At 40.6% G+C, this 11303-nt stretch overlaps 1 protein-coding gene across 2 annotated transcripts; it reads right to left on the reverse strand.

The window, feature by feature from the left end:
• Positions 1-422: 422 nt before the first annotated feature.
• LOC137891794 (dual specificity protein kinase CLK4-like) lies at positions 423-10825 on the reverse strand. 2 transcript variants are annotated; one of them, XM_068736593.1, is made up of 13 exons: positions 10744-10825; positions 6155-6254; positions 5315-5400; positions 4685-4865; positions 3861-3927; positions 3601-3714; positions 3152-3318; positions 2532-2626; positions 2261-2390; positions 2092-2174; positions 1910-1989; positions 719-809; positions 423-628 (listed from the first exon to the last, which is right to left on the reverse strand). In XM_068736593.1, the coding sequence occupies exons 2-13, from the start codon at positions 6189-6191 to the stop codon at positions 479-481; spliced, it is 1281 nt and encodes a 426-aa protein (XP_068592694.1). In that variant the 5' UTR covers positions 6192-6254; positions 10744-10825; the 3' UTR covers positions 423-478. The 2 variants fall into 2 exon arrangements, with proteins under 2 accessions (XP_068592694.1, XP_068592693.1); XM_068736592.1 differs by having other exon boundaries at positions 423-631.
• Positions 10826-11303: the final 478 nt, after the last annotated feature.

Genomic DNA, 11303 nt, shown 5'->3' on the forward strand with positions numbered 1-11303 from the left:
GGTGTTGGCTCCCAGTGAGGAGAAGCTCTGCTCCTGGAGGAGCTGCTGCTGGGAGCTGAGCTCTCCTCCTCCCTCCGGAGCTCCGACTGCAGGTGAAGCCGGATCTGGGTCTGTCCATAGTGGACCGGTCTCTGCTGGAGGATCTTGGTCTGTCCACGGTGGACTGGTTTCTGCTGGCGTCTGAGCTGAAGGAGTTTTTTGTGAACCTGCATGATGTCATCTGGTTTCACCAGAATCCGACCCGGTGGCTCCGATGGCGAGCATTAAGAATAACTCTATAGAAACATCTTCTCTCTGATGGTCTCTTTACTGATGGAGGTCTGATAGAGGACCAGGACCACACTGAGACTGGTTCAGAACCAGATAAAAGTTGCTTACTGTCACTTTAAATTACAGCCTGAGGTATATGTTGAATGTGTGTGTGTGTGTGTGTGTGTGTGTGTGTGTGTGTGTGTGTGTGTGTGTATGTGTGTGTGTGCTAGCTGCGCTGCTTCTTCTCCCTCATCGGGCTGAAGAACGGGTGCCACAGCGCCTCCTCCAGCGTGATGCGTCTGTAGACGTCGTACTCCAACATGCAGCCGAGCAGGTCAGACAGCTGCTTCTCCTCCTCGCTCTTCCTCTGCATGAGCTGCTGCGAGAAGAACGAGACAAGTTACTCTTTGGTTCACTGCTGCTTTCCTCACGGCTGCAGCTGATTGGCTGATTGCGGTTTGTGTACCTTGAGAGGTTGACAGTGTTTCCTGACGTAATCGTCTGAGGAGCTCTGCTTGTCCCAATTGAGACGCTCGTTGTGCACGTAATGCTGCTTTCTAGGAAAAGATGGTGAAATACTGAGTTAGCTTTAGGAAAAGATCGTAAATACTTAGTTAGGTTTAATAACAGATCGTAAATACTTAGTTAGGTTTAATAACAGATAGTAAATACTGAGTTAGCTTTAGGAAAAGATCGTAAATACTTAGTTAGGATTATTAACAGATCGTAAATACTTAGTTAGGTTTAAGAAAAGATCGTAAATACTTAGTTAGGTTTAAGAAAAGATCGTAAATACTGAGGCAGGTTTAAGAAAATATCATGAATACTGAGTCAGGTTTAAGAAAAGATTGTAAATACTTAGTTAGGTTTAAGAAAAGATCGTAAATACTCAGGCAGGTTTAAGAAAATATCATGAATACTGAGTCAGGTTTAAGAAAAGATCGTAAATTCTTAGTTAGGTTTAAGAAAAGATTGTAAATACTGAGTTAGGTTTAAGAAAAGATCGTAAATACTGAGTCAGGTTTATAAAAGATCGTAAATACTTAGTTAGGTTTAAGAAAGATTGTAAATACTGAGTCAGGTTTAACAAAAGATTGTAAATACTTAGTCAGGTTTAAGAAAAGATCGTAAATACTGAGTCAGGTTTATAAAAGATCGTAAATACTTAGTTAGGTTTAAGAAAAGGTCGTAAATACTGAGTCAGGTTTAAGAAAAGATTGTAAATACTGAGTCAGGTTTAAGAAAAGATCATAAATACTGAGTCAGGTTTAAGAAAAGATCGTAAACACTGAGTTAGGTTTAAGAAAAGATTTGTCACCGAAGTACACAAGTTCTGTAACAATTAAATCAACGTAGATTTCACGTTGGTTTGACTCATCCAGTCTTTGTGGGTTGTTGTAGTCTTTATACTTCCTGGTTCATGATTGACGTGGATCACATATGAGTTGATTTTATGGGATAATCTATAATTTAAAGTTTATTATTTTCGCCAGTGTAGCTACGAACGCTGGATGAGACCAGCATGGTGAAAGTCTCATGTTTTGATCCAAAACCGTGAATCCACCCCGACCTCCTCACGTGTTCTTTGATGCCCTCCTGAGACTGAACCAGATCAAGACCCTAACTGGAGGACATGGGGGTCTAAGAAGGATGTTACCTGGTCTGTTTCAGCAGGTGGAGGGGAATCGGTCCCAGGATTCTCTCCATCATGGCCAGATGTTCTTTACTGTCGTGGGTCTGAAACAACACACAGGATAGAAAAAACTCACAGCTGTTTCTGTGTGTGTGTGTGTGTGTGTGTGTGTGTGTGTGAGAGTGTGTGTGTGTGTGTGTGTGTACCTGGAATAGTGTGTGTCCCAGGTAGAACTCCATGAGAACGCAGCCCAAACTCCAAACGTCACATGACTGGTTCCAGCCCAGATCTGTGCACAAACACACTCAGTTAAAACCAGAAGCCCGAACCATTTAGTCATTATCTGTGTGTGTGTGTGTGTGTGTGTGTGTGTACCCAGTATGACCTCTGGAGCTCGGTAGTGGCGTGTTGACACTAGGGATTCGTGGTGTTCGTGGTCGAATGTGGCGGTGCCAAAATCCACCACCTTCACATCCAGACTCCTCAGCTTCCTCTCCTCACACTTCTAACACACACACACACACACACACACACACACACACACACACACACACACACACACACACACACACACACACACATTGCTGAACATCCCTCAATACTTGGTGAACATATTTAAAAAATGTTGCTGTTAGGAAGCGTTTACCGTCTTGTGGTTGAACTCCAGGTCGTAGTCGGAGCAGACGAACAGGATGTTCTCCGGCTTCAGGTCTGTGTGGGTCAGCTTGTTACGATGCAAGACTGTGGAACACACACACACACACACACACACACACACACACACACACACACACACACACACACACTGTAACTGTGTGTTATTTTTCAGTTGGTGACATTAAACCATCGCAGAAGAAGAAGAGGAAACAAGTCATTGAAAGAGCTTCAGTGAAACGTTTACTAATCGTAAAAAATTGAGAATGCAAATTCGAAAATGCCAAAAGCGCCTGATTCAACGTCTCCGTGGTTTTTTTTCGACTACATTGACACTCATTTTGTCACTTCTCTCACCCCAAAACAACCTCCACTGAGAGCAAGAAGCTCCAATTCCAAGATGACCGCCATGAAAAAGTTCTAGGCTGCGGTCAAAAAGTCCAAAAATGACCTCCTAACGTCTATTCCTAACCACTGTTCCTTCACCTCTATGCAAAAAAAAAAAGACTTTTCGAACCGCAGTCACAGGTAAGGTTGAGGTCAGGGGGTCAGAGGTCTCACACACACACACACACACACACACACACACACACACACACACACTGGACTCACAGCAGACGGCTCTGAAGAGCTGGAAGGCCATGTGTCGGATCTGCTCCACGCCGAACGGCAGGAAGTTGTTCAGGCGCAGGAAGTCGAAGGTGCTGAGGCCGAGCAGCTCGAACACGATGCACATGTGACCCTCGTGGTCGAACCAGTCCAGCATCCTCACACAGGCACTGGAGGGGGGGGGGCAGAGAGAGTCAGGGTCCGTTAACTAGAGGCCGGAGCCTTTAGTCCTCAGGTGAAGATTAAAGAAAGACAGGTGAATGGGGTAAAAAATAAAACTAATAGATATCACCATGAAACTTCCTCTGTTCATTACTCACATTAAGATGATTATATTTTGTATGACAAGTTTTCTGAAATGTTATGTTTAAATATGCAAATGAGGCATTTAGGAGAAATCTACAGACGCCAAGACGCAAAATAATAAATGAATAGTTAAATAATCCACTCACAATCTGCTGTCGTCATCCAGCCCGTTGATCTCCTCCAGCACGGAGATCTCAGACTTCGCCACTTCACGGAAACACTCGATGTTCCTCACGATCTTCACGGCGACGCGTTCGTCTCTGACGGACACGCGGCACATTAAATAAAGCTTTTAAGTTTACGGGAGGATTAAACTGTTGTGTAAAAATAAATCAGGATGTTTTCATGATGGATGGAGACCAGAGAAGCTCTACGATTGGATGAGAGAATCTCTTCAGAAGCTTACTTGTCTCTGTCGATGCACTCCACCACTTTTCCAAAGGCTCCCGCTCCCAAAGTCTTTACCACCTCATCTGGAAAAACAGACAGAGACATTTATTTAGGCCACCAGTGTGAACAGCAACATGCAGGATATTATTCCACTGTTATTCTACGTACGAGTCGTGGAAACAGACATTCAGAATTATTCTTTATTGTGATTGTAGCATTTTCTGATGTGGGACGTGTTGATATTATTCTTGTTTTATTATATATATATATATATATTCTTGCGAAATACTTACTAAATAAACTCTATACTATGATGTTAATCTGTAAATAATTGAAGTTAAAACAGTCTAAAAATGACCAAATATTGGTTTCTGCTCATGCTCTAAAGGAGACTTTACAAAGATTGTGATGCAAATATAATGGTAAAATATAATTATATATTTTTATTTTACCATTACACATAACACATAATGGTGAAATAAGGAAGAGATAATTTCACTAAATGTAATCGATGTTTAAACTATGATGTGAACTGTAAACACAATGTAATTTATTATAAATATGCTGATTTTCTTATTTCTTTATGTCAAAAAATCTCTATGAACAGTATGTATATATCAATATATTTCTCTATATAAATATATTTATATATATACAGTATACATACGTTAGACATGTAAACAGCTTAGTAGGAATATTGTCTTTTCTTGAATAAAACTGAATATTTTGTGTGTAAATGTCAGTCTAAAATAAACTTTAGAATAATTCAGCAATCACTAATTAATTATCTTATCTCAAATATCAAAATCTTTAAAAAAAACAAAGACTGGTGTTGAGTACATCTTCCTTTCATCAGGAGGCCGACGTGATAGACCAGGTGACCCTCTTCATCTTCATAACGGCTCTCTCCCTCGTGACTCTCCTTCCCTTCATCATCATCATCATCATCATCATCATCAGCGGCATTGACAGCGCCGTCGCCAAGAAAAGCCGATTGAAGCCGGAGCGAGTTGTCATCAGGCTGAGTTTAGTGTTGGCAAACGACGCAAACGGAGGAAGATGAAGCGATGAAGGCAGGTATGTGACAAACAGAGAAAGACAGTTTAAAAAATAAATTCAGTTTCTTTGTCACAAAATCACTTAATTCCAATGGGGGACAGTTTGCACTTAAATCACACAAAACCACCAAGAAAGATCATGAAGTACTAAGGAAAAGATCGTGAAATACATCCTTAGGTCACTTTGTTAAGGTTTCATTCTCCATCTTTGTGGTGAACATCTTCACATAGCTATCGCACTACGTTGGCGAACTCAGTGCTTAGCGCTTACGTCGTTAACAAACCCGTTTCTGCATTGAAATCTCAACAAAAATGTAAATAATTCAAACAATTTGTCCCATATTTAGTGTGTCTAAACAACACGTATTAACAGATATTTTCTTAGGGTGAAACACGAGGAACAGAATCTCACCGAGTTACTAGTTTCTAAGGAGCCGCAGAGCTCGAAGCTTCCGGTCTTTCCGTCGGCGTGGTCGCCTGTTTTTGGGTCATCAGCGTCTACAAGTAGACCAAATGACAGAAAGACGATTCACTGTTAATGTCATAAACGATCTGAAGCGACGAGCACCGGCATCACAAGTGTATGATTCAGATTCAGAAACGTTTCTAAGACACTTCAATGATCAAGAAAAACACAGAATAGTTGTTGTAAAAATCAAACAAGTTGCTGCTAATAAAGACGTAAACACACACTTTTTTTCTGCTCATGCCGTTCTTTATGCTCCTACTGACTCAGTGTGAGCTGCACTAAACATGGATTCAACGTTAAAGGGTATGTTCGGTATGTTTTTGTGTATAAGTGTTTTGTCAGTTTTCGTCCACCAAAAGTGCTTATTTTTGCCACTGACAGATTGTTTTCTGCCAATATTATGGAAGAAAATCAGTTCTTAACCAATTTCACATTTTTTTTGTTCCCATTCATCACTTCATCACAAAAAACAACAACATTACATTACGATCATTTCAGCAGACGCTTTTATCCAAAGCGACTTACAATTCAGCATCTATCTAGACACCGTAGACACAGCTACGGGAGCAATTTTTGGGGTTAAGTGTCTCGCTCAAGGACACATTGACATGAGACTAGTAGAGCAGGAGCCGGGAATCGAACCGCCGACCCTCTGATTGAAAGGTGGCCCTGCTCTCCACTTAGCCACGGTCACCCCAACAACAACATGGGACAAGTGAGTCCAGTTTGAAGAATAACCTAAAGTCACCCATGACCAAAACACAAGTGGAAGCAGAAGGTTACCTCTCAAAGACCCGTATTTGTTGTCCTTCTTGCCCATAGCACTGCTGCACACACTGGGCTCTGAAACCCCAATGTGCCCCCTCTGGAGGTCTGCTGATAGCTGAAGAAGAAGAAGAAGAAGAAGAAGAAGAAGAAGAAGAAACACAAGCAGAGATACAAAAAAATCTGTCAGACTGATGGACTTCCACGTATTATAGCCACGTCAGCTCGCTTTAAAAGAAAAAATCAGCAATGATGACGCTAACTATTTGCATTAGCGCTAGCAATGCAACCTGTACATGATTTTTATGCAACAGCTTATTGGACACTTTGAAACTCAATAAAAAGTCAGGTTGTCATTGGGATTCATCCTCTGGGCACCAGAAACGTCACAGACATCCACCCAGTAATCAGTGAGATAATTGGACTGACTGATCTTTATTGCCAACCCTGTAGCCAACAAAACAAAAAAAACTAAATGCATACCATGAATATCTTAAAAATAGTGAACAGGAGCATTACAACTTACAAGATCTGCCGCTGCACCTGAATGAAGAACAACAGTTGTTCTTCTTTCTGCTGGAAATGTTTGATATGGATCCAGAATTAATGTCAATGTGTCTCCAAAGCTCACAGCTCTTCCTCTGTGCTCTGCCTGGTATTTAAACCCTCCGTCCTCCACAGCCCTTGATCTCCACCGGGACAAAGATCCCCCCCTCCCCCGTCCTGTTCTCTGTTTTCCAAAGCACATAGTGTTACATCACTCCAACTTACAGCCGTCTCTATCGTTGCCTGGCCTTTGGAAAAAGGGGCTTAGTCACGAGTCCCGAGACAGCAGGTCAGCTTCCAGAGAGAAGAACATGAAACTATAATGATTCCTTTGGGAGGAATTAGGTTTTCATTGGATAAGCTACAGTGAAGATATATGTTTGGAGTATTATATCAGTAGAACATACATGGATTAAGATTGAAAAAAATACATTTTGTTCGTTTGCTTTTTTGATACGCGTTGATTTGATTGTTTTATTTTGAAATTTCATTAAAATGTGCAACAGCTGTTGCACATGTCTGACCCATTGTGTCCTTCTGAAGACGTAAAACTTTAAACACTCTAATTTATAGTTTCATTTTTTAAAGGGCAGAGTCATTTTCTTTTTCAGCTGGGAGTTGTGGAGTGAATGCTGCATATTTTAGGGGTAATGTTTTCAGCACATAGTGATCTAGTTGCAGGACAGCCTATGTGGGATCGGCTCAAAATAAACTAGCGTGACAATGTTCATGGCTATTAAGGACAATCGGTGTCATGGTTCACTGATGTGTTTGTAATGGAGCTCTGTGGTAGTGAGGGAGAGAATACATCAGGATTAACCAGGCGAACGTTCCCATTTTTTAAAAGTGAAGTCAAAGCTTCATGTGTTAAAGCTGCATTCTCTCTAGTGTCCATCAGGGGGCGACTCCTCTGGTCGTATAGAAGTCTAGTCTAAAATGACTCTACTTCTCTCTTGATTTATTCCCTCAGTAAACATTGTAAACATGAGTTTATGGTCTCAATCTCTAGTTTCAAGTCTTCTTCAATACAGCATGATGTTCATTTAGTACATTATGGTCCATTTAGAGTCAAACAGACCATAAAGCAGGGTGTGCTTTAGGGGCGGGGCTACCTATGTAACTTCCGTTCACTGGTTGACAAAAAACCAAGATGGCAACGGCCAAATTCAGAAATGGCGACTGCCAAAATGCCGAACTGGAGGCTTCAAAACCACACTCCATAAACTAACAGTCAGTGGTATAAACAGACAAACTTGTTTGTAAAATTTGGTTTTCCTCTGACAATAAGAAATACATAGACTACCGTCAGCAATATCTTATAAACTGTCTTTTAATTCCAGTAAATCAGGTTTCCAGAGGGTGATTGACATCTTGACAACATGTCCACAAGCTTACAGTTTGCTTCTCCTCTGTCTTCATGCAATGAGAACCTCTCTCTGTCCCTCTTCCACAAATAGCAGACATGCCATTCACAGTTGGGGTTTCTCCCTTCACGTTATTCATCGTTTCATCGCCTCCTCCTCCACTCCTGCATCTGTTGCTGTGTCACTTCTACCTTTGCAGCAGATGTTAAAACCTGCAGAAGTTGACATTTGAATATTGTCATTCGTCCATACTTAGGAAGTTACGAATTTAGATTTTTTTTTTTTATTTAAGAAACAATACAAAAATACATTTTTTGTTTTTTCTCTAATGTATATTGAAATATTTACATGCTGTGGTTGACTGGCATGTACAAGCTGAGGGGCTTTGCTTTTTATAGCCAACAGTGTGAAGGAGCGTTAGAGCTTCCAGGGCAGGAATGGATCCGAGCCTCCCGGATCAGCTGTCTCCGATTGACTGTAAATCAGCTCCGAGGACGACTCACTCCTGCTGACAACATGTAGGACTGTTGTAACTCACTTAAGATCCTCCAGCACTCACTACTCACCGACAACTGTCAGGAGGTTTCTGTCCGTATGCAGCTTGATAGGCAGCCACCAAGACTTGATGTGTCTGGAGTCTGTTAGTACCATAGAACGTTTATAAGTAGTGGACGTATTCACCATGACGACACCCATTGGTTTGTGGACTACAGTTTAGAAGCCTCCAGTTCGGCATTTTGACCGTCGCCATCTTGCTTTTTTGGTCGTCGCCATCTTGGTCTTTGGCTGTCATCATCTTGGTCTTTGTGCTGTCATCATCTTGGTCTTTGGCGGTCATCATCTTGGTCTTTAGCTGTCACCATCTTGGTCTTTGGCGGTCATCATCTTGGTCTTTGGCGGTCGCCATCTTGGTCTTTAGCTGTCACCATCTTGGTCTTTCGGCGTCGCCACCTTGGTCTTTGGTCATCGCCGTCTTGGTCTTTAGCTGTCACCATCATGGTCTTTAGCTGTCCTCATCTTGGTCTTTAGCTGCCACGTCTTGGTCTTTGGTCTTCGCCATCTTTGTTTTTGGCCGTCGCCTTCTTGGTCTTTGGCCTTCACCATATAGGTCTTTGGACCCCACCATTTCTCTCCACCAACGTGTAGGACAAACTGACTGTCTGGAATTACCCTGCTGATTGTTGACGCTTTGGCGCCATTTGTTTTCTTCCTTGAATGAGATATGATCTAATTCACTCCAGATGGTTGAGATAGGTGACTGACACCTTTAATTGAAGGGGATTATTCGGCCCTATCAGTTTTAGTTTAACAGTTCATCTGATACGGCTTAAAATACACTTAGATGAAATCCAACAACATCCAACAGAGCTCTGACAATGAGCATATTAATATGCCTGTTAACCACACTGCACATTAGTGTGTGCAGCACTGAGTCTTGAAGCATGCCAATTATACTAAATCACAGGAGGGATTTTGTCTTTTTACATCCTGAGTGAAAGAGGCTTTGAAACACGTGTTTATCTATTTTATTCATTTTTGGAACAAAACAAAAGAACGCCAGTACAAAAAAAATGAAATAAGATGAAAACATGGTAATGAAAAAGAAGATCCTGGCAGTCATTAAAATTACAAACTTTCTTGAAATAATTACACAATTACTTAGCATTTCAAAATAATGCAAAACTTAGTCAAAAACATCTCAAAACAAAAAATGTCAAAACAATGACTCAGTATCGCAATATAATAAACTTCCTTGAAATAATTTGACTTTTGAGATACTAAGTCATTATATTGAGAATTATTCTCATTATTTTGCAACACCATGTCACTATTATTAACGCTTATCAATTTTAGAAGGCAAAACAAAACATGCATGACAATATGTTATGGTGAATGAATTATCTTATTTTATGTAAACTAGTAATTCATCTAATGCAGCTTTCTCTTAAAATGAAATACCAAGTCACTATTTTGAGACGTTAAATAATTATTTTGAGATATTATGTCATTATTTTGAAATACTAATTCATTATTTTAAAACACTAGGTCATTATTTTGAGATACTAAGTCATACATTTGAGATACTAATTCGTACATTTGAGATACTAAGTCATAATTTTGAGATACTAAGTCGTACATTTGAGATACTAAGTCATGGTTTTGAGATACTAAGTCATGATTTTGAGATACTAAGGCGTACATTTGAGATACTAAGTCATACATTTGAGATACTAAGTCATACATTTGAGATACTAAGTCATGATTTTGAGATACTAAGTCATACATTTGAGATACTAAGTCATACATTTGAGATACTAAGTCATGATTTTGAGATACTAAGGCGTACATTTGAGATACTAAGTCATGATTTTGAGATACTAAGGCGTACATTTGAGATACTAAGTCATGATTTTGAGATACTAAGGCTTACATTTGAGATACTAAGTCATACATTTGAGATACTAAGTCATGATTTTGAGATACTAAGTCATACATTTGAGATACTAAGTCATGATTTTGAGATATTAAGTCATACATTTGAGATACTAAGTCATGATTTTGAGATATTAAGTCATACATTTGAGATACTAAGTCATTATTTTGAGTTACTAAATCCTTATTTAATTTTAAATACTGTTGACCCACAGAGATTCCAGCTCTTACTGGACTTGTATCTCCATGTTTTTTGTCGCTTACCTGTCTTTGTTATTGAAGCTGTGATGTCTTCTGCTGCGTACTCTTTGCTTGTTTGGTCTCCTGTTTGGTCTGTTAGAGTCACTTTCTCTCCTCTTTTCTTCAGCTTCCTCCCACCTCAAGTCTCCCCCAGGGAAGTAACCAAAACACTTATAGCTGCCAAACAAGGAGAGACAGGAACTGGCGTCCGCGGTCCAATAAAACATTATGTCCCACAGAAAACCAAGACGTGAACATTCCTGCGCACTTCTCAGCCGTAAAATCCTCAGCCAGCTGCAGTGAAAAGGGACACGGGGATCTGCTCTAGCCTCGACCCCCCGGGCCTGACCCAGCAGGGGCTCCTCTTTCGTCCCGCAGGAGAAAACATAGTGTACTGTGTCTGGTAATAATAATCTAGTACTGCACACTAGATTATTAGGACATGTGGATGACAGTGCCATGTCTCATGTCACTGTCTTGGTTTATTCTAAGGTTATTATTTCTTTGCTGTTCATTAGATAGGACAGGGCCGCGGGTCGGTCTTGAACACGGACCCCTGTGGTGAGGACTCAGCCTCGGTTCAT

The sequence above is a fragment of the Cebidichthys violaceus genome, unplaced genomic scaffold (assembly GCF_023349555.1).
Source record: "Cebidichthys violaceus isolate CVI_PGR_0920_01 unplaced genomic scaffold, fCebVio1.0.p SCAF_70, whole genome shotgun sequence".
Lineage (NCBI taxonomy): Eukaryota > Metazoa > Chordata > Actinopteri > Perciformes > Stichaeidae > Cebidichthys > Cebidichthys violaceus.

Excerpts from the sequence above, each read along its gene's own strand:
- LOC137891794 (XM_068736592.1), bottom strand. The coding sequence starts at position 6,191 with ATGGGCAAGAAGGACAACAAATACGGGTCTTTGAGAG. Across the intron at positions 4,866-5,314 it reads CCTTAGAAACTAGTAACTCG|CCTGATGACAACTCGCTCCG; the intron begins GTGAGATTCTGT and ends CACTAAACTCAG. Across the intron at positions 3,319-3,600 it reads CTGGATGACGACAGCAGATT|TGCCTGTGTGAGGATGCTGG; the intron begins GTGAGTGGATTA and ends CCCCCCCTCCAG.